The sequence below is a fragment of the Oreochromis aureus genome, linkage group 9, assembly GCF_013358895.1.
Source record: "Oreochromis aureus strain Israel breed Guangdong linkage group 9, ZZ_aureus, whole genome shotgun sequence".
In the NCBI taxonomy this organism is placed as follows: domain Eukaryota; kingdom Metazoa; phylum Chordata; class Actinopteri; order Cichliformes; family Cichlidae; genus Oreochromis; species Oreochromis aureus.
The window spans coordinates 17,132,501-17,155,559 of NC_052950.1; the positions used below are offsets into that span (position 1 = coordinate 17,132,501).

At 42.8% G+C, this 23,059-nt stretch overlaps 2 protein-coding genes across 11 annotated transcripts in view; both read left to right on the forward strand.

The window, feature by feature from the left end:
* ncoa2 (nuclear receptor coactivator 2) overlaps window positions 1–15,138 on the forward strand; it is a 56,945-nt gene extending 41,807 nt beyond the window's left edge. For 6 of the 10 annotated variants that reach the window (XM_039617356.1, XM_031750061.2, XM_031750062.2 and 3 more), the window contains 11 exons: window positions 4,809–5,007; window positions 5,119–5,325; window positions 6,099–6,302; window positions 6,733–6,862; window positions 7,032–7,197; window positions 7,324–7,620; window positions 8,149–8,229; window positions 8,430–8,904; window positions 9,698–9,875; window positions 10,192–10,396; window positions 11,624–15,138. In XM_039617356.1, coding sequence (XP_039473290.1) covers window positions 4,809–5,007; window positions 5,119–5,325; window positions 6,099–6,302; window positions 6,733–6,862; window positions 7,032–7,197; window positions 7,324–7,620; window positions 8,149–8,229; window positions 8,430–8,904; window positions 9,698–9,875; window positions 10,192–10,396; window positions 11,624–11,635 — 2,154 coding nt within the window. In that variant the 3' untranslated portion in view covers window positions 11,636–15,138. The remainder of the gene's footprint in view (window positions 1–4,808; window positions 5,008–5,118; window positions 5,326–6,098; window positions 6,303–6,732; window positions 6,863–7,031; window positions 7,198–7,323; window positions 7,621–8,148; window positions 8,230–8,429; window positions 8,905–9,697; window positions 9,876–10,191; window positions 10,397–11,623) is intronic. The other 4 variants (XM_031750064.2, XM_031750063.2, XM_031750065.2 and 1 more) reach the window with 4 other exon arrangements.
* A 1,816-nt stretch (window positions 15,139–16,954) lies between these two features.
* prdm14 (PR domain containing 14) lies at window positions 16,955–21,525 on the forward strand. The gene is made up of 8 exons (XM_031750016.2): window positions 16,955–17,588; window positions 17,856–17,909; window positions 18,016–18,176; window positions 18,279–18,549; window positions 18,626–18,828; window positions 19,160–19,261; window positions 20,153–20,372; window positions 20,726–21,525. Exons 1-8 carry the CDS (start codon window positions 16,955–16,957, stop codon window positions 20,884–20,886), a joined length of 1,806 nt encoding a protein of 601 aa, XP_031605876.1. The 3' UTR covers window positions 20,887–21,525.
* Window positions 21,526–23,059: the final 1,534 nt, after the last annotated feature.

Consider the following 23,059-nt stretch of genomic DNA (forward strand, 5'->3'; position numbering starts at 1 on the left):
AACACTGAACAAAGGTCACATTTTTTGTCAAAATGCATGTTCATCATCTTATAAAAAGGTAATCTGTGTGCAAACTGTGCTTACTGTGGTTGAGGGATCAGACAGTTCAGATAACCTGGTTTGATTGTCCAATTTGAAATGTCCGCCTACAAAAGAGTACCCTGTGTCAGAGTGGGTTTTAAGGGAATTTATAAAAATCAATCTTTTTTTAAATTATATTTTTTTTAAAATATATTTTAGGTTTTTTTTTTTTTTTCCATTCAGAGAGAGACAGCGGCACAGACTGTCACGCAGCTATGCATGCTCGCAGTGTATGTACAGTATGTGCTTGTGTGCTGGGGTACATAATGTGAAGAAGAGGGAAAGGTGATTGGTTGGATAATACAGTAAGAGCCGCTGTTAAACTGAACAAAGAACGGGAGAGGAGAGAGGTGTAGATACCCCCAGGAGAGGCCAGCCTCGGCAGGCAGAGTGAAAATGATGAGCCATATGCTCCTGCATGTCCTCTCTGCTACCATGGAGATAGAGGGGAGAGGGAGTGGTGTGTTTGTAGAACGTGCAAGAAACAATAAAGAGAATTAGAAATTGAGAGAAATCCAGGTTTTAATGTGTAATGCCAAAGGGTTTTATTTTGTGGAAGTGGCCAGTGTACAAGGGAACACATTTAGACTGTATTTTAAAAGGATTTAGTTTGCCCTACATTTAAAGTACAGCTGAAATGAGGGAATTCTGGGTTTTTGCCTTTAGTACTTTAACACACTCACGACTTAATGTGGTGACACATTCCAGTTTAACAGATCTCATTAACTAGAACAAGAGCATTTTGTTAGACGTGCACTAAGCTGAGGCTTCATTAGAGCCTTTACATGTGTGTGAGTGGGCTTCTGTTCCTTACTGGTGACTTGCTGCTTGGCCATGTGTGAGAGCTGACTGTACTAGTTTGAGTCCACTCATCCTCCTCTCCACTAACCTCACCCACTATTTTCTCGCTGACGCTCCTTCCCTTCCTCTGCCTCTCTCGTCCTCATGATTGTTGAGGGCTGAATTATTGATGGCTGGAGCAGAGCTAAATGAGAAATCAGAGCAGAGCTCTGAAGGAGTTATGAGTATGGCTGAAAACAGAGGTGGTTCAGACTTGTACCAAACTGCCGATCAGATCAACTGTTAGCGATTGACGAGGCAGTTACCGGTTGTTTTCCCTGACAATGATAATCATTGGTGTTAATCAGTAAAAGTGACTCTGCTCTTTAATCCCTAATTTAAGGAAGCCAGTTTGTTATTCCTTTATCTGATCTTTCACTTCATTTTTCATGTGCTTGCTCATGACCAAAGCATCTGCCTCTGTCACATGTTAGCTGTGTCACATCTGCCAAATAAGATTAGAAGTTTAGGTGACCAATGAAGTAATGGGCTGTATCTGACTCAGACTCTCTTACCTGCTTCACTATCTTTACATTGTCTGTTTTCTTAAGACAATCTCTGAAGCTTAAATTGACTTCTTATTGTACCATATATACACCAATAGGCCAACCCGTCAAAACCACCTACATTGTTGTGGTGGTGCACCGTGTTCCCCGTTGCGACGTGGTACTCACAGGAAGTCTGAGTGTGCGCTTTTAGGTTTTCAGTTTCAGGCACCAAGAAGTTTAAAGTAGATCTATTTCTTCAAGTTGTTAGGTTCTTCTTTCCAGCATGTTCCACAGATGCTCAGTGTGATTGAGATCTGTGAAATTTGGAGGCCAAGTGAAAACTTTGAACTCACCACCGTCGTTCTTAAATCATTCTTGAGGAATTTTTATGATGCGAACATTATCCAGCTGAAAAAGGTCACTCCCATCATGGATTAAGGTGTTTCTGTGGTCTGTAATATTTAGGTAGGTGATATATTTTAAAATATATCACATCAATGCGTGAATCTAAAGTTTCCCAGTTGAACATTCCCAAAGTATTAACGTACTTTCACCAGCTTGCCTTCTGCCTTCTCTTCCCAGGGTTAAAAGCCCACAGGTGGTCAGACTAGGCCACTTTTCCCAATAGTGTTGCTTTCAGTAGTGGACATGGGTCAGCATGCAGGTTTCACCAGTTTGTACAGTAACTCTCAGACTAGTCTTCACTTCCTACACATCAACAAGCCTTTGGTGGCTTCTTTGAGCTATCACATTTTGGCTCTTCACAAAGTGAGTCAAAGTGTATTTTCCACTGCCTATTTTTCCTGCGTCCACCAATGTAACTTCAAGAACTAGTTGATCAATCGACGCCTAATTTTGGATCTAACTGGGGGGGAAAAAGAAAATTGGTTTAAATTCTGCTTCCAAAAAGCTGGAATTAAGCTAGTCTCAAAAAACTCAAAGTGAATCGGAATTACTGAAAGAACTTTTCCGCACCGAATGCAGAAGCAGAAAATCTTCACTAGTACTCCCAGTTAAATGTCAGATGTCTGTGCAGAAGTGTTGCAATTAGTGTTGGAGCCATGTGTTGTCCTGACTTTTATTTTGTTTAACACTTGTTTACATTTAGCTAACAAAAGACCAGCATGACTCTGGGGGTGACTTTGTCCTTTTTCCTTACTTGACAGTGCCACTTCTGCTTTTCTTGGCCTTTCTCACTTCCCTTTCCTACAAAATTTCATGCGCTAGATCAGGACTTCTGGAGGGCTCCTGTGTCCTTTTGAAGTCCACATCACCATTAGGGCACTGGACGTTTAATGGAAGAGTTGGAGATTACTGAATTAGATATTTGAATCTAATGATTCAGTCACATTCGCAGTGTTGGTCCGATACTAAATACCAGCTCAGTACTTTGAAAGCGCGGTTTGAAAATGTATGTTAACCAATGTTTCGAACGCAACTATTGCAACAGATAACGGAGTTTTTAAGTAGTGCATTTTGTAGTTGCCATTTGGATTTTTTTTCTGCTGGACCTTTTAAAGATTCAGTAAAGAAGTTGTTAGGTCAAACATCACGATCTTACTACACTCCCTGAAAACTGCAGTGCTCCTTTCATACAGGAGCGCTGGAATAGTTTACTTGCAGTTTACTTTGATGCCTTTTATGATACAAGTGCTGTTTATAACTCACATGTGGCTTCAACTTACAACTAGACATGTGTCCCACTTTATATATATTGTGTATTTGTCCTACAAAGGCTGCTGGAAATGTAAATCAGCTCTACAGTGAAAAATGATTCTTTTTATGGTTTTAAAATCTTTGAGTTCTTTCATTATTTTTTTTTTTTAAATGAAATACAGTAAAATGGTGAGAGATGCAGAAAAGGAGGGCTCAAATTGCATTACATGCACCGACATGCATTTGAAAGTGGAGTGTAACATGAATTGATAGAAATGGGACCCATTAAGGGTAAAAGCAACTAGAGAAGTGGAGAGAATAGAAAATGGGAGGAGAGAGAATCGAAGAGGAGGAGGAGGAGGAGAGCAAACTGAGAGTGTACAGAAGCATTACATCATTCCTGACCTCATTAGGGCTTTTCTCTCTCCCACCACCACCGCCACCCCCACCCCTCACTCTGTTACTCTCTCTAGCTTTCCTACATATCCTGTCTGCTTCTAGCTGTGATCAGCTATGTGTGGCTGTCTATATTCGGCTGTACTGAGATACTATTTAAATAAAATCTTCCAAGATGTGAAATAAATAAATAAATAAATAAGAAGTGCATTTGGGCATAACCGAGACAAGGCTGCAGTCCTTGAGCCGTCTAGATAATTTGTTCTATCAGGCATATTTGGCAGCCTTCCTATCTGTAGCAGCAGTTACATGCCCAACAAATACATGTCATTGTCAAGTACAACACTGAAACAGTGCTGGTGTGCTGCTTTCCTGCTGTACAGTATGTCACGATCAGGGGATTCAGTGATTCTGTGTGTGCTGCACTCTGGTGGACAGTTACAGCCAGTGCAACTTATTTACTCAAAGTCCCTCAAGCCTCTCTAGAAAGTGCCCGGATCACTTTTGTGGAATTGTAGTTTCTTTTTGGTTGTTGCTTATTAATGCTTTGGCAGTCGTGTTTTTTTGTTTAAGGGTGTGGGTTGCAGAGATGTTTTACTGAGCTGCATTATTCAAGAGTTCCTGTTATTGTGTCCCCCGTATCTGTGACAGAAAGATAAATACACACCATGCCAGTGTTGTGAAACGGACACTAAGAAGTTTATTCTTTTGTGGTTCTTCCAGTTCTTTTGTTCAAGATCAGGTCCACAGAAAGCCCTTGTGTTTGAGAGTGTGTGGAGAAATGAAACAGAAATTGTATAGCGAGTCCAGCTGTGTATGGATGCAGCTCTAGGCTGCAAAGAGTTGGCTCAGTACAGCTGTTTACAGTAAGGAAGCAGAGAGGAGTTCAAACAGTTGGCATCAGCCTGACTGCTGCTTATATCTGCTCTACTGTTTTACTTCGGCAGGACACAGTTTAAGTAGCCACATGTTTTCTGTATTTGTTGTTTTCTTAGTTCAGTGGGAGTAAAATCTTGGACTTAAAAGTAGAGAACTTGTAATAAACCTCCTGAAAGAACCACTCAGCAAGAGCAAAGTAGAATGAGAATCTGGGAAGCTAAGTCAAAGTGAAGTGTGGCCTAGATTTGATGTAAAGTGCTCCATTTTTTTTTTTCTTCTAGTTATCCTGTTTTATAAACAAGGCCAATCCCACTGAAAGACACCTCGTGGAAGTTTGCTCTCGGTAGATGTGCATAATAATAATTTGGATTTGTGCATTTACAGGTGATTGAGTAAATGGTTTCTTAATGGGAGCCTTAACAGCAAATTGAATTCACATTTTTTCCCACTTGTTTATCTGTCCTCTAGTCATCGGAGCTGGATGACATCCTGAATGACCTGCAGAACGCTCAGCCGCAACTTTTCTGTGAGCCGCGGCCTGTTTCGTTGCCCAGTCCCATGGACAAACAGAACATCATCAATGACATCCTGCAGATGTCTGAGAGCAGTCCTGTCATGGCTGCACAGCCGCAACACCGGGGCCTCGGACCCGGCATGGGACCCACTAGTGAGTCCCTTTCTTAGTTTGAAAAACAGAAAAAAGTGCACTAACCACATTGTATATTCATAAAATACTCCAGTGAGTGTGTGGCTTAGCTGCATTTATTCCTGTCTTCAGACTTCGGCGGCGTTCGGCCAGGCCAGCCAGGAAGGGGTCTGCCTGTTAGGAGTGTGTCTCTGGACGTGAATATGTCCCCCCAGCAGCCGTCTTTACAGTACCCCATAAGGACCACAAGCCCATACACTGTTATGCAGCAACAACAGCAGCAAGGCATGGTGGGGAACCATGGCATGATTGGTAACCAGGCTGCTATGGTCAATGCAGGTAGGTGTGATGGTTATGATTTGCAGTAGCTTGTATTTGTCTGAATCTATGTGATACTGCCTTCACACCTCAGTGTATCCTAAAAGAATTAAATCCATGTTTAGATGCTTGTTTATGCTCAGATTGCACACTAGATGACAATATTCAGTCTGTAAAAGTGGCTTATCTCGCACATGACTGTGCAGGTATTTAGCTACCAGAAGCTTTCTCTTTTAGTTTTGTAGTCTAATGATAAATCACATTTGAGCAGGCTTTAGCTGCATGAAGGAAACCCTGAAACACTGGCCATTGTGCCCAGAGGCTAAATCTTAAGATCATTGTTTCTCAGATTGCATAATGCTGAATGTGTTTGCTCAGTTTAGATTGACTGTCGGTAATGAATCTCTTTTCAGTTTTTGACAGTTTTTGTGAAGTGTGATTTCCACCTTTCAATCTCACAACAGCTAAACAAGTAGATGAGACAGAAATGTATTTTTCTTCTCCTAGATGACTGTGGTAACACTTAGAGCGGCTCCTGAGTTCTGAGGAAGGACTTCTTTCCTCTTGTGTGTCTCGCTCACCCTTTAACGTATCATGCCATGGCACTGTGACTCACTTCCTGTGACAGGAAACAATCACCCACACTGGCACAAAGTTCTCTGACTGCTACTCCCACATATTAGTCTTTCCTCCTTATGTAGCATCATGGGGGCAGCGGGCATCTACTGAAATCTGTCCTGAGATTTTTCTCATTGGTTCTTATCTCCCTGTGTGTGTGTCTGTTTGTCCCCCAGCACTAATGGCTCCAAGTGGTCCACGGCCAGGCATGCAGCAGCAGGAGGGGTGGGTAGGCCCAGCCTCTGCACCTCCTATAGGAGCCCCGGGCCCTGGCCATCAAAATGCCATACAGGGCAGGACGGGACCCAGTGGTACTCCCATGAGGCCCAACAGCCAACCAGGGCCCCGACAGATGATGCAGTCTCCAATTATGCCCAATGGTAAGAGCACTGTGTACCAAAAAATACATATTACAATGTTTTAAATGCAGAAAGAACCACACTGCTGCTTTTCAGACTGACCAATGCAATAAAGCTATTTTCCAGCCCCTAAGAGTGTAACAGATTCTCCAGCATGTTAGTATATAAACCCAGAACAAAATTACTTGTACTTTGTGGAAATTAGATCTGAGTTGTCAGGTGTGATCCATCTAAAACTCCTTAGTAGATATCTACTTGTCATACTTGTAAAAGCTGCCATCTAGTGGTTTACCACAGTGCAGCACATAGCGTTAACTCAGATCTGCTACCCTCCATGTTCGTTTATTTTAAAGAGTATTCACTCTTGATTCAAGTTTTCAACTTCCTCATCGTGACCCATAAGTATTTCACTGTCTAATATTTAGCCAATCTGTTTTTCTTCCCTGTTTAGCCCAACCAGATATAGACATTGGAATGGTTGGTGACCATTTCTCACAACAACAGGCTCCACCCAACCAGACGGCCCCCTGGCCAGATAGCATGATGCCAATTGATCAGACAGCTTTTGTAAACCAGAGCAGGTAAGCTCATTACCAACATAGCTCAGTGGCATAATTTTACACAGTTAACGTTTTTATTCTCATCAGACTTCTATATTTTTTAATAGTTTACCTATTGGTCTAAATGTTTGCTGTGGCATATATAAGACAATGTTTTTAAAATCCTTTTTTGTGTCTCCTCTTCGTTCAGGGCTCCACCCCAGGATGATCTGCTGTGCAATACAGGGCTCAGCTCAAGTGATGGCAGCGCAGTGGACGAGGGGGCTCTGATGTCTCAGCTGTACACCGCACTAAAAGACTTTGATGGCCTCGAGGAGCTTGATCGAGCTCTGGGGATCCCTGCTCTGGTAGAACAGGTGGGATTTCCATCCTGCCAAGCCTACATTTTAACATTCTTGGTTTTTAAGTAATGTTTTATTATTTTTGTTTGCGGTGCTGCATTTTTTTCTTTTTTTTAAATAAAATATGGCTGCCTGTTTCAGAGCCAATCACTGGAGCCAGACCAGTTCCCCCAGGAGCCCTCGGTGATGTTGGATCAGAAGCCCCCCATGTACACCCAGCAATTTGGTCCCCCAGCATCACACATGGCACCGAGAGGCTACCCTGGTGGCCCCATGCAAGAGCCAGGCTTCCACCCGATGCCTGGCCAGATGGGTCCACGGCCAGGTTTCCAAATGATGCGAATGCCGGCCCGGCCAGGACTCAGGCCTACTGGAGTTGTCCCCAACCAGCCCAACACACTACGACTGCAGCTTCAGCACCGGCTTCAGTCACAGCAGGTACACATGAATCTAGACTGTCCTGACACTGGAAGTGCTGTTGCTCACTGATTGACTCTAATATAACCTCACTCTTTAGGATCGAAAACACGGACAGGAATTGTGTTTTCTACCTTTAGGGTAACATTTTAGCAGCTCCTGTTGTCCACCTGGAGACAGCGTGTACATTTCAGTCTGCCTTTGGTGGCTTTTTGGCCATTTCTGATATTCAGTAGTGGCTTCATTGACAAACAATGAGTGGCCTCATTTCTCCTTTTCCTCAGCAACCAAATGCCACATATTGCCATAGAAGTTTGTGATTGGTTGATGTGGTGTATTTTTCCACCAATAGGAAAGGAGGTGTCTTGTTTTTGTTTTTGTTTTGTTTTGTGTTAGTGCTTTGAGGGCTTTCCTTGAAAATCCTGGTTGGTTGGTTGGTTGTTTTTTTTGTTTTTTTAGACACACGGCATCTCCGTCAGCTACAGAGGGTTAAAAAGTGTATATTTCCCTCTGTAACAACCCTTTTCTTCTGTTTTTTTTTTCTTCCAGCAGAATCGCCAACCAATGATGACTCAGATGAGCGGTGTGTCAAATGTGAACCTACCTCTTAGAACTAATGCTCCAAACCAGGTATATGCCCACTATCATTACATGAGCCGCCTGCACAGACATGTTGTGACTGTAGGTAGGGTTCATCTCTTTAATAGCTGGCAGTAAATTAAAGGCTTTGATGTCAGTGTTGTGTAGACTTGCTTTTTGTAGATGCTGTTAGTGGGTTTTTTGTTTTGTTTTGTTTTTTTATATTCAAACCACCTCTCTCTTACTTGCAGGGAACCATCAATGCTCAGATGCTGGCACAACGTCAGCGGGAGCTGCTGAGTAATCACCTGAGACAGAGGCAGCAGCAGCAGCAGCAGGTGCAACAGGCCCAGCAGGTCCAGCAGCAAAGGAGCATGGCCATGAGGGCTCAGGGCCTCAACCTGACTCCCAACATGGCCGCCGGAGGCATGAGTAACCCTCGGAATCCCCAGGCCAACCCCCAGCAGCTCCCCTACCCGCCCAGCTACGGTACCAGTACAGGCCTGGCCTCGTCACCTCCCCCTACCAGCTCCTTCTCCTCTCCTCTCTCCCCCAGCCTGCCCTCTCTTACCCCCAACCTCCACCTGCATGGCACTTCCTCCTCTTCCTCCACTCCCTCCTCCTCCTCACAGATGATGATGGGAAACACAAACATGATGGGCGGACAGTACGGGGCCGTACTCAGCCCCCAAATGCAGCACAGTGCCTTTCAGTTTCCCAACTCAGGTACTGCTCCACCACCCCAGCCAACCACACACCTCACCCTACAACCTGTGTGCCTGTGTGCGTGTGTGTATGTGTTGATGTGACCACCTGAGCTGCTTCATGTGCTTTTTGGTAGCTACAATCATGCAGTTTGTAACTTTATATACCTATGACTGCAATAATCAGCTTCCATTGCATCATGCAAATCATACTTAATATTCTCCTCTTTAAAACTGAATAACTTGTGAGTAGGTGTCTGTAAGTGTGGCCATATGTCTTTATTTTTTTGTGCGCTGTCCAGGTTTTGTGACCTGGCTATTCACTCTTGCTCCACCAGGGGGCACTAGAAGCACAATAAAGCATTAATTCATGATCCACACTGAGGCCAAACTCTAAATATTGTGATCAGTAAGGACACGAATCATCTCTGTACCCGTCAGTCTAACAGCTTGACATGTGGCCTGGGTATGGTCTATATAATTTGGTAATCTGCTTTGTTAGTTATGGCTTGTGGGTGCCTGCAGAGCAATAGTTTGGTCTCCCTCCTGACCTTTCTCCCTCCTGACCTATCTCCCAATCCATTTTCTTCCTAGCTCTCTGCCTTCTATTTGTCACATGCATGAAGGAAATATCACATTTTTGCTAATAATCCTTGAATGAGCTATTATCACGCGAGGTGCTCGTCAAAGTGTTTTGTCTTTATGTGGCATGTTTGTGTAATTTGCATGGAGTCGACTACACTTCCGTACTCATTGCATTGGTTTATTAATGAGTCTCCGTGGGCTGAGTCGGGCTGACCTCTTTTGATCCACAGGTATGAGCCAACAGGCAGATGGAACATTTGGAGGTCCCGGCACACCACAGAGCCCTCTGCTTTCACCCCGCATGGCCCACACACAGTCCCCGATGATGCAGCAGGGCCAGCAGAGCGCTGCTTTCCAGGGTTCCCCTGACATGAATGGATGGCCGCAGGGTAATATGGGAGTCAACAGGTAAGGATGGCTGAAGCACCTCATTACAGCATAAGTTCATGCTGTCAACTCGAGTTCTATGAATATATGCATAGCTATTTTTAGGAAGGGCTCGTGAGGAGATTCATGATTATCAATATCCATATTGATCCATAGAGAGTATTGACATCCATTATCCATAGATGTTTTTACCACATGTTAAAGATGAAAAACTTGCCAGATTTCTCTGGCTGACCGACCAGGTCACACCCCAAAGTGAGTGTGGACACGTACTTTTCTTTCTGCATTCATATTATTGATTTTGTGTTTACTTACACAACTTCTCCCTTCTCTGCAGTATGTTCTCGCAGCAGCAGGCATCGCCGCAGTTCAGCCAGCAGAATAACGGCAACATGTACAACGGCAATGGCATGAACCTCAACAACGCGTCACTGGCCTCCAACATGGCAACCAGCAGCATGGGCCAGATGACCGGACAAATGAGTGTCACGTCCATGGCCTCGGGTCCCTCACCTGGCTTGCCCTCCATGGGGCAAGAACAGGTAAATACTTTCAGGCCAGTCCAGATAAATTGGTTCTTTAAATGAGACAACATTAGGAAGCTTTTTTATTTTTTCTAATTGGTTAGAGCAAAAATGGTGAAACTTGAGTGGTTTAGGAAATACCCACTGGTGTTTGTCATCCTTTCACAGTCGGGCATCATTAGGCTTGGCCTGACCGAATTAGAGGTGTTCAGGGGCTCCTGTAATATCCTCAGGGTATCTCTTTACAGTAGTACTCTGTAGAAATCAGTTCCAGGTTAACAGAATGGACCCCACAAAGTTTTACACAGTAATCAGGGGACCAAGAAATACTAAAAGGCTTTTCTCTCCACTCCTGGCTTCTACTATCAGTGTTTCTCTTATCATACGACCCCGAGTGTTTGGGTACACTTACTGAACCAGCAGTCTAGTGAATAATTTAGTTGTTTACGTAACTCTTCTTGCTGTAGTTCTGCTGCATAACTTGAACTTAGAGGTCAGTGATGTAATTAGCAATGTGCACTTCCAAGCCGGAGCATTGAGACTGTAGACGGCTAAAGACCGGTATGCCGATCAAAGACCGGTCTCTGTCAGCTGTGGACTCAGGAGCTGGTTGACTTAACATGGAGAGCTCGACCCCTTAAGGCCTCAGATCTGTCAGATCGCCACAGTCTTTACGCACATTCAGGAGAGTGACCCTACGTCATTAGGAGAGGTGAAGTCATACTTGCATGTAGATAAGCTACTTCTCCCACTCACTAAATGTGAAAATGTTTTCACTTTGGCAGCACTTAGTTGCTGGTGTTTATCATTGTTTTAATGTCATCCAAGTTAATCCTTCTTCCTTTGTCTCACTGGTATTGTTAGCTTGGTATATGGAAAGCACTGTTGTTGTCCGCGATGCTTTTAAGCCAATAAAGGGCCATGAATATTTAACCAAGGGGCTGCCATTCGATGTCTGCACTTGAGACTGTTGTAACACACCAGTATACGTGTCACTTGATTTATCTCCCTTGCAGGATTATAGAAAAATATTGGCACTTAGATTATTTCAATTATTTACTGTTTGCCCATTAGTGCAGGCATCTGTGATTTACCGACTTGTTTTTGAGCCGACGATGCACTCCACTCTGCAAACAAGTTTAGGTTCTGCAAGTTCAAGTTAACCAGTCAGATGTGCTGCTGTTGAATTGCGGATTCAGTAACTGCCTTTCTAGTTGGGACTTACGGTGTGCTGTTTCTCTGCAGAAATACTGTTGACCCCCATGGAGCTACTCACCTGGACCTCAGTGATCAACCTGGCTCAAGAAGCGCGTCGGCCCTTTAATTATTTAAAAAAAAAACAAAAGAGAGAAAGAAAGAAAACACGTAATCAACCGACTGCCCCTTGAACCAGCCAGGCCGTGCCCTGACCCCCGACCCCTCACCCCTCCCCAGCTCAAGTTTGCCGTCTGTCCAGCTGGACCCCACTCAGACACTGGCTGGGGAAGGATCGTGGATATCTGTCCCAACAAGCCTAATCCTCCTGGAGGGAGAGCCTCATGACGAGCCAGTCAATCTGCCTGTCCACCTGCATTCACCGTAGTGTGACTTACTGTAGGCCTCCTGGTGGGGTACACTGACTTAAGGGGCAGCAGTGGGTGGATTTTGTTCTGATGAATGTATTCCTCTCAGTGGACAGCGGCCATTTACAATCTCATCTCGAAAGATCACATACACTGATTTCTTCTCTTCTCCACCCCCTCCCCCCAACCTCTGGATCATTGGAGACATTTCCACATAGTTCCGAATGGCAGCAAATACTCCCAAGTTATGTTCAGACTTATGGATGGAGCTCAGACACTTAGCCGATTTTGCCTTTTTGCTGTTCTTTATTTTATTGTTTTTGTTATTATAATTATTATTGTTGTTGTTTTTTAGTTTGTTCCTATTTGTTTGTTTCTGTTTGTATTTTTCTTGTTGTGAAAATTTAAGATGTAGAGTGAAAAATATGGTGTTTAAAAAAAGAGAGTGAGAGAGAGAAACTGAACGTAGGGGGGAAAAGAAAACACTGCAGAAGACTGTTTGAATGGTGAATTCTAAGATTAGATTAATTAAAGAGGTTTATATAGTGTATTAAATTAAGTTTTATTTTCTGTATAGATTCATTTTAATTATTGTAGATTATTCTTTATCTTAGTAGCAAGAAGAAGAATATTTCTAAAATTGTGAAAGAGGCACTTCTTTTTATAATTTTAACAGCAATGGTTGTATTCTTTCTGAGAAGATTCTTCTATTAACCTGAATGGTGGATTTTGCTTTGGTCCTGTAGTTTCAGAAGATGTCAAAATCAAATATAGTTTGAAATGAATTACAGAGTTTGTACATACCAATAAGTAAAATCATTTTCTTTCCTATTTATTTTATTCCTTGGGGCTTAACGTCTCCTAGCCTGGTCCCCAGCTTCCTCCTGAAGCAGAGCAGTTTTTTGGGGGGGGTTGTGTGTGCGTGTGTGTTTTTGAGGAAGTGGAGGGAGAACCTTCACCTTCTTAAAGTTCTGGTACAGTGCAGACAGGGGTGCGGGCGGGAGGTAGGGAGGGTTGTAAATGGGTGTGCTGTGTATACAGTGTACAGATTATCGCTTGCTTCTCTGCCTTTAGCATAGAACACAACAAAAATAAATAAAAGAAGAAAAAAATCAATTCAACACAGCCATACAGTTTAAAAAAAAAAAAAAAAAAAAAAAAAAAGATAAAGTGTGCTTTCTATGTTGTCTGGAGTGGAAAAATGCTTCATACAAGCTGCTAGGTGCAAACTGTTCTGTGTGTTGTAAACAAGCAATAACAATTACTTGAGAATCTTTTGGTTTGGTTTTTTTTGGGGGTTTGTTTTTTTTTGTAATTTTTGTACAGTTTCCTGGGAAAAAAGGACACGTTTTTCCTCTGCGTTTGGATGCAGTATTAAACACAGTTTTTTTTTTTTATTGCAGTTTGTACCAAGAAAGTCTACATCCACACACACACACACACATACACAGCACACACACACACACACACACAGCGTTCCTATTAGATTATGCAGCATAGGCTGAGATCTGGAGAGGGAGTTAGTTTGTGGTCCCCGTATTGACACATGCCCTCTCTGCCTCCAGCCGTTCTTCTATAGCAGAGGTCAGAGTTAAGACTGCACGCTTCACAAGAGCTGCTCTGACAGACACTTAGCCATATTTTATGACCTCAGGCAGTTAGTTCACCTATAAAGTGTTCAGTAATGACCTGCTTGTTCTTGTGCCCCACCAGACGGGGGGGTTGGTTTGGCCTTCACAAGATCTAAAGCGAGTCATCTTCTCTAACCTCAGAAGACTTTCCTCAAAAAAAACAAGAAAAAAACTTTTTATATCGACTATTTTAACCCAGGACAGACTTTGAGCAAGCCAAATAATCCTCACATTTCAATTGGATTTCTGAATTCTACTCATTTTCTTTTTATTTATTTATTTTTTCTAAGTAACCATTTGATGGTTACCATGGTTTGGCCCACGGAAAAATAAGAAATTTACGATGATGTCACTCAACAGGGTCTGATGTAATTGTTACATCATAAAACAGGAAGAGAATCACACTGAATGTATTGTCCATAAAGGCCTAAGGATGTGACTGATGGTGCATTGAGGTGTGGACAACATGTTGTGCGGTTACACCGTGCTCTTCTCAGTGTTTCTGAAGTTACCCATTGTTGCTTCTTTTTCCTCTTTTTTTTTTTTTCCACTTTTAATTTCTGTATGAAATTTAAAGCTGTAGCAATTCAACTGTGGAACAAAGGAAGCCTGCATTAACGCTTTGGTTGTCCTGCAGGTGCTTTTTCTGTTGTTCTTGTTGTTGTCGTAGACCTACAGGAGATCCCACCTTTTGTATAGATGCTGTTTTGATTGTACAAGGAAAAAAAATAAAAGATGCGGTCGTGCAGAATCAGCCTTTTGAGCCATTTAAAAACAAAAAAAAAAAAAAGGAATCACAGCCCTTTGCAAAATTTCCAAAGATTGTCAAGATTTTAAAAAGACTTAAAGCCATGTTGGTAGCAGTGCATTTTTTTTTCTTTTTAGCACTTATAATGAGGACAGGAGCAAATAAATGATTTTTGCCCCTCACAGATATCCAGGCTTTGGACCCACGAATCAAAAATATTTTTTTCCTCTTTAACTTATGGTTTTGAAGAACTTTAAATGCCCTTTTGTATTGTCTGCCAATTTCTTAGAGCTAAGATGCAACCTTGAAATGCTAAAAACCCTAGCATAATGCCTTAGATTTTGTCCGTTCTTGTACATTACACCGCTGTCTGTATAAATTTGTATAATGACTTGTGTACAATATTGAATGGGTGCATCATTGTTCAACTCTTCTCAGCTGCTGGGAACTTGGTCACGGTTCTCCTTTGCTCTCTGTTCCGTGTTGGGTCATCTCCTCGCCCTCCGCTCACTGTTTGTATGGACAAAGGTGATGATACATAGGGATACCGAAGCAATATGTAATATACTCTATGGACTTTCTGAAGAAAGCTTACTGTTGTGTTTTACCCCCCTCCCCCCGAGATATTTTTTCTGCATTGTTCACGAGTCACACTGTATACCCGCATCGATCATTGTACCCCTAGTGTGTGTGAGCGTTTTATGCAAAGTTAGATATACAAGAGAAGTTAAAACCACAGTTATGCAAGTTGTGAACTAATATGGCTTCGCTGATGCTATTTGCCTTGTAAATAAAGAATTCTGTTATTGCATTATTTAATCGAGTGACTCTTATTTCACTTCCCAGCGCACGAAGATTAGTGTTCAGGTTTTGTTTTTTTTACTGAAACATCCAAAGTTATTAGCTGGCTACTTTGTGACCTCTTTATTTAGTTTTTCATAGATATAACAAAGTTGAACAAATGCATTCCAGCATATGATAAGCTATTGTAAATGTTATATAATTGGTAGACTTTTTAAAATTAATACAAAAGATCGCAAGTCATCGAATCGCCAAAAGTTTCGAATGAAATATTTCATTCGCCAGTAAAAACTGAGCCTTTAAATGGTTTTATTAAGGTGTGGGCCTCTTATGCTTTTCTTTTCTTTTTCCAAAAAACATAAGAAGCTCCGCTGATCTAGAGCACAAGAAAATTGCCTGTTTAAAATTGGCAATAAAAACCTTTTATTAAAAAAAGCAAACAACTTTACATTTGCACTTTACTGAAGTATTGATTGGGATTGGTTTACGGTTGTTTTTTTCTGTATTCAATAAAGGTCGGAGCAGTGATCTAATAAATGCCTTTTTAATCTCTTCTTTATTTCTAGCGTCTAAGTGTTAACCGCGATAATCCACTCCATGCCTCGTGAGCAAATTGAAATCTTCGGCTCATTCTCATAATCGGCCTCACTGTGGCAAAGACAGCCGACTCAGAAGTGCAAAGAACACGGGGGTGGGTTGGCCCTGTGAAAATCTATTCCTATGGGGTGGGGGGCATTGAAATGCATGAGGTTGAGCTGACTCCTGGCCAATAGGAGTAAGGAGCTGGCTGTATACGGCATAGGTGCCCTCAGATGACCACAGAGCAGCACATCCTCTCTTAAGTTTTGGCTGCTCCCGGCAGAATCTGAACGTTTATCTGCAGTGTTTGATTTTAGAGCACGGGAGGTTGTTCAAACTCTGGTCTGTGGGCATGACGGAGACATCGCCAGCGTGAAGCTCCTCTAATTTTTTTCAGAAGGTAAGCTACTTTATTAAAGTTCACAAAGATGTTTATAGCGGTCCGCTTTAATTTCACTCATCATTTCACATGATTCCTAATTTGTTTGTACCTTTAAAAAAAAGTAATTTTTAAAGCCTCCCACCGGGCACTTCTATCACGACCCTATTTCCCTTCATACAGCGGGCTGATTGTAAAAGTCAGTAAAAGCTTCATTAATGTTGACCTCTGCTCTGGCCAGCGGTTCTTTAATTAGTGTCATGACCCTGATTTGTCTCTCTATTTACTGGCTGACTGGTAAACTGTTCCTAAAAAGCACACCACCATGCAGTGGGGTCATTTGAAAAGCCTCTGATGAACATTTGATGTGTGGCTTGTGTGTGACCCCTCAGCTGGAAATAATGCAAAATCGGCTGTCCGAGTTCACTGCGGATTGCTTTCCCCCTTTGCTCGATATGTGCGCAGTATTTTCATCTGTCGCCGACAGATTCATTGCTTTTCATTTTAAAAGAAAAACACAGCGGATCTGTTGTAGATTTCAATTTCTTAGCCATAATCATCTGCAGTTTGTAGCCTATCACTTCCATATTTAAACTGAGGGTTGCCAAGCTTAACACGTTTGGAAAAATCTTAAAATATTTGGAGGAAATGTTCATAGCTGGGGAGCGAAGTAAAGTCTTACGTTCATTAGAATAATCAGTTCTGGTGGGTTCGGCCTCTTTTGATGTCCTGTTTCCCTTTTTAGATTCCTTACATTAAACTTTTATGACTACACCCCCTCCCCTCTACCCACGCTCCCACTTGCTTCTATCTCTCTTCCCCACAGAAGGCTACAACATCATCATCTCCATTTGACCCTTTGCCTCACCTCCTGTCATGTCGGTGTCCCTGTCCAGCATCCCTGTAATGCTGAAGGAGAAGAGCTATCCAGCCGGCATGCTGAAGGGCAGTCCTGCCCGGGGCTTCTACCCAGCTCCTCTCCCCGGCCCTCATCACTATGTGGACTTCTTCCCGCGTACGCACAACCTTCTCCACCCGCTCAAGTCCCTCGGTCGACTGGTGTCGGACGCTCAGGCTTCCCTGCCGCTCAGCCTGCACGGCGGGGCCGCTCCCTTTCTCGGCCAGGCCGGCCACAACGCCTCGGTCCTCCACGAACACATGTTGAGCGCCTCCAGCATCCCGTATCTGAGCCAGATGTTGCCCGGACACCCACTCTACTCCAAACCGGAGGAGCTGGCTGCTGTGGTGACCGAACACGCCGCCGGTCCGCTGTCTTCAGACTTCAGCAGCCCGTCCAGTGAACGGTCTTCTTCTGCTCCTGCATCCGCCAACACACCGCCCAAGGAGAGCTTCCTTCGGCTCCGGAGCGCGGACCATTCACCAGAGAAAAAGGGCGCATCGTACAACTTCAGTGAGGACGACTTGTTCACGGTGCTCTACGGATACTCCGGCAGCCAGGAGCGCAGCGTGGGTCACGCCATATCGGGAGTGGCCCTGCCAGAAAACTCAAGTGAGAATTCAGATTACGGACTACGGATTAAAATGACCGGGGTTTCATTTTGTTTGGTGTGTGATAATAAAAACTGCCCTTGATTTCACGCTATCCCCCAAACATAAATGTTTCCCTGTGACTACTATTATTGCCGAATATCACACATAGATCAGAATCTTTGTAATGCAGTTAAAGATGAAACACTATTCATACTCCCGCTGAAATAGTAACGAGAAACCTGTTTTATCTCCCTAGTTTGTTCACATTTGTTTGTTTCCTCTTTAGTTTCTGACTCACACATTTTCCCACTGGACAAAGAAACTCTTGAACTTCCAGAGGGTAAGAAGCCACCATTTTTATTTATTTATTTGAATCACCTTTACGTGTGTACGTGATTGCATGATAGAGTGCTGAAATCTGAGACCGCTTTGGCTCTGTGCTGCAGGGTTAACCATCCTCCAGGCATCCTGGGGAAACGCTTCGAGCTGTGGTGTTTTTGCGGATAAACGCAGTATTCCTAAAGGCGCCCGTTTTGGACCTTTCCAAGGAAAACTGGTCAACACCAGCGAAATTAAAATATATGACGATAACACCTTGATGTGGGAGGTAGGGTGTTGAATTGTCTCCTCACAGTACTGGTCTTTATCTAGATTTTATTTTTATTTATTTTTTTGTCAGTATTTCTAATACTTCAAACACACCCTGCAGGTGTTTGAGAACGGCCGCCTCAGTCACTTTGTGGACGGAAGAGGGGGATCTGGAAACTGGATGTCTCTGGTGAAGTGCGCTCGCTTTCCCGAGGAGCAGAACCTGGTCGCCGTGCAGGTCCAGGGCCAGATATTTTACGAGGCCTGCAAGGAGATCACGCCAGGCCAGGAGCTTTTGGTGTGGTACGGAGACTGCTACATCCAGTTCCTCGGGATCCCCCTCACCCTGAAAGACCCCAGAGAGGACAGCAATGCGGTGCCTCCCTCTGAAGGTCAGGATTTAATCTTCTTCACTTTTTTAATCATCATGCATATATTTAGTTTGTTAAAAAAAAAGTTTTCCCCCAGATGCAAGCGAAGGCTTCAAATGTGACAGATGTGGGAAGGTGTTTGCGTACAAATACTACAGAGACAAACACCTGAAGTACACGCGCTGCGTAGACCAGGGGGACAGGAAGTTTCCGTGTCACCTCTGCAACAGATCTTTCGAGAAGAGGGACAGATTACGCATCCACATCCTCCACGTCCACGAGAAACACAGACCTCACAAGGTACAACATCCCCGCATCCTCCTTGCTTTTGTGAGGGATTTCCACACAAACCTCCCTTTACATGGTTGTGGTCTGTGGAAAGTTTTAGATGGTGCTGAAAGAACAGCTCCCACACTGCGTCGCTTATCAGAACAGGGAGCTTCAGATTTTTATTGGACATAAAAAAAAAAAATGACATTAACATGAGACTTGTATTTTGTTTCGTTTCTGAAAATCGAAAACAACTCTGAAATGTATTTAAACCCATTCAAAAATGAGGTTAGGTTCTTTTTAGCTTTATTTTGAGCTTAACGCATTCGAGTGACACTTCGTGTATGTGGCTTTTCTGCAGTGCTCGGTTTGTGGGAAAAGCTTCTCCCAGTCCTCCAGTCTCAACAAACACATGCGCGTGCACTCGGGTGAACGTCCGTACAAGTGTGTCTACTGCAATAAGGTAAGACGCTTTTTCATTCTTTCTAAAGATGCGCAGCTATAAAAGCGTTTGGCTTGACAAAGACAAGGTTGTTTGACAATTGGCTCGATGCCAAAGAAAAATAGGAATAAATCCTGGAATTCGACTTAATTGCTGCTGCCAGAATAGTTGGAATACGTCATGGGTGTGCTGCTAAAAATAAATATATACAAATAAAATGAAAATCTTCGAAACATTAATTATTTTACCAGCAATAACGACACTGTCCTCTGAGAGGTCGTTCCCACCCTGCTTCTATTAGACCTGCAGGCTTTCTACAGCCGCAACCATTTCGGGTTTCCTCCTGTCACGGTGCATTTGGCACGAGCCTCTCCTTATTGTTCCTCGCGGAGGGCACGCTCTGCGTAGACACTTACATGCTAATTATCGCCAGATGTACACCCACCCCTTTGTCTACCAAGATTATACTTTTATTTTATGGCCCTGGAATGAGCAGAAGTTTTTCTTTGTGTTTTTCGTTCTTTGTTCTCGATATCCTTGCCTTTTTTATGCGGACTGTGGACGTTTTGTTCAAGCTAATCCCCTTTCTCCTTTATTTCGACTATTTAAGCATTTTGGCACGAGCCCAAAGGTTTTGCCGCCTTTCAGCACTAGGCTGCCCCTAAAAATGCCACAAAAAACAGGAAAAAATAATCTTACATTTTAACAAAAATGTTTATGAAATGTTCAGGAGCATTTAAAAAAAACAACAAAAAAAACAACCTTTTTTTGATCATTTTTTTTAAATGGCTGCTGTGAAAAAGGTGACAGTTAGCTTCTGAAAAAATAAACAACGTTTATCTTGCCTTTATCTTGACAATTTAAATTGCGCTTATTTACGCTTACCCAGTGTTTTAAACTCCACTCTCCCAGGCCTTCACTGCCTCCAGCATTCTGCGCACACACATCCGCCAGCACTCCGGCGAGAGGCCCTTCAAGTGCAAGCACTGCGGGAAGGCCTTCGCCTCCCACGCCGCCCACGACAGCCACGTCCGTCGGACGCACGCCAGAGACAAGCCGTATCCATGCGAGCTGTGCGGAGCGTCTTTCCAAGAAGAGCAGGAACTTAAATACCACACGAAAAGCCACAAAAGTAAGAGCTCGATTTAAAATACCCGCCTGGGAAGTGTTTTAGGCTAACAGCATGGCATCAGGTGTTTTTTTATGGGTTCAGAACTGCGCTGTCTAAAGGAGTTCATTACAGTAAAGCAACTGGAGCAATCGAATATTAAGAGGAATAGAAGTTCAGTACCATTATTATTATTATTATTATTATTATTATTAATTTATAATAAAAATAACCCAAGAAAGTTGAAATATTAATTAGCTTTGCTACAGACTGTTGTCCCAATAGCCTTCAAAAAAACAACTACTGCAAACTGCCAAACTAAAATGTTGTATACTTTTTTTAAACTACATATTTTCTCGTATTTTTTTCCCCCGAAGAAAGGCAAATCCTAGACAGCACCATTCTCCCATCTTCTCCGGAGAGAAGATTGCAGGAAGAGTCTCTGTTTCCACTCAAGGACCATCAGAAAAACAGCGGACAAAACTTTCCCTACAGCGGCTTAACAGTTTTAAATCCGGAATATCGGCCCTGGAACTAGACTCTACTTTCTTCTGTAAACGTGACTGAACTCGTGATATATTTTAGATGATTTGAGACAACGCAAACACAGCGAAGAATCTTTACGCAGTGTTTGTGGTGAGACTGTGAAAGATGAAGGTAAATTTGTTGTAGCTACAGGCCTATTTAAATAGGTAGATAATAACTGGAAATTTTGAGCTGCTGGGCAACTGTGTCCGCGTCTATTTATATGAACATGTTGTGTATTGTCATGTGGCTTAAAGCTTTCATTCTACTATTGTTGTGCGGGACAGTTTTGATGCATTGTAATGCCCATTATTATTATTATTATTCCTTGCGTCATCTACCGCTTCAAAAGCAAACCTATGTTATCGCTGTAGATTTGAGTAGACTTGTGTATAAATGTACCCCCTCCTAATTTATAATGTATGATAATGTTTCTTACTGCAATGTTAAGCTGCCAGAAAGCAACTACAAGTGTCGTCGTTTGTTCACTTCGAGCGTCCACGTTTTCATGGTTAACCTAAAAAACAAAAATCGGCGCATGCAACAAGAGTGTTTTTGCTCTTGTTTATTTCCGAATGTAGAAAATGTATTTCTAAAACGAATAAAATAAATTAACACTGCCCAAACTGTGCACTCTGGCTTGTTAATAATCTTAAAGGGGTTTTTTTGTTGTTGTTGTTTTATTTATGTTTTCATGATGAATAAAACATTTAAACAGTTGTTATTTACCATTACAACCATCTCCATTCCCAATTCCACACATGCATCCATCCAGTCAGGCATAGGTCACTCCATATGTATTTACAGTCTGCCGAGCTTTTTTTTTTTTTTAAGCCACGTGATGAATTGGCGGCATCGTGTTCACAGTAAAAATGAACAAACCCCACTGGACCAAATGAATGACAATGAAATGAAGCAGTAAGGGCCATTTCTCCACACACAAAGGCAGTCGCCATGACTGACATCTGCCCTCATGCTGGCACAAACTGTCCCACATGTGTTCCCCTGAGATCAGATAGATAGAGAAAAGTGTGTGTGTGTGTGTGTGTGTGTGTGTGTGTGTGTGTGTGTTAGGGTTAATTTAAGGAAAGCCCCAATTGGTAGTGTGGTGGTGGCAACAGCATGAGGTCTGACAGATGACACAGTGTCCAGTCTTTGTCTCTGTGCTCTGTTATGTCACCTTTAACCTCTTGGCTGCCATCCTTCAAACTGTTTGCATGAGTAACACAACCACACTGCAAAGGTAGGTTCAAGTAGAACGTAGAAGAGGAAAACTATGAAGCAAGACACTGAAGAAAGTGAGCGAAAACACATCACGAAGCACATGATTTTTTACAAGTGCCAGTAAAAAAAATTAGAGATTCAAAGTTGCCGTCAGCTCAGAGCAATTAAAGACTGAAAATTAGACTTCCTCCTGGGCTGTCTGCAGCGATAAGAGCAGTAAAGAGATTAGCAATCACTCCAGCCTCTCTGTTTATTTTCTATAATGGATGGACAGCAGTCGTCAGGGTCAGGGGTCACCTCCTTACTCGGTGTTTAACAGCCTCCCTCTCTGTTCAAATAGCCAAAATATGGATGCTTGAGCAAGTGTAGATCAACCTTCAATGGACCAGTCCCTCCCACGTATACAACCCCTCAAGCCACCATGAATGGGCCCACTGTGAAAAGACAGATACTCCCCTTTGTGGTCTTCCAGGAGCAAAAGGGGTGGAGGAGAAGGACGGGACAAGAAACAAAGACAAAAAGAAAGACAGAAGGAGAAAAGCGAGAATGAGCTGCCAGAGCTGAAATACTGAGATTGTTAGCATGCTGTGCTAAAAGAGTGGTTTTACTAGCGCCTCTGTGATTGGCTGATTTAGAACTCAGCGCTAAAGCTTGGAAGAATTTTTATCTAGGTCGTTTATGTGGATTGATTTCACACTTAACCTCCTGGCAAGCTAACAGGGCCCTCTAAAGGGCAATCCATCGGATTCATCTCTGTATTAATGTGATATTAATGATGGGAGGAGTGGAGTTTTTATGGCAGTTAATTCCCTATGAGGTTAAAGCAATAGAACATAACATTCCACAAAGCAGTTTCAATACTTTGATACTCTGTAACACTCAAATGCGTCCCGTAAGAGTGCAACATTCAGTGGTATGATTCAAATATTGAGCTAATCATGCATTTACATCTTCTCTTCTCT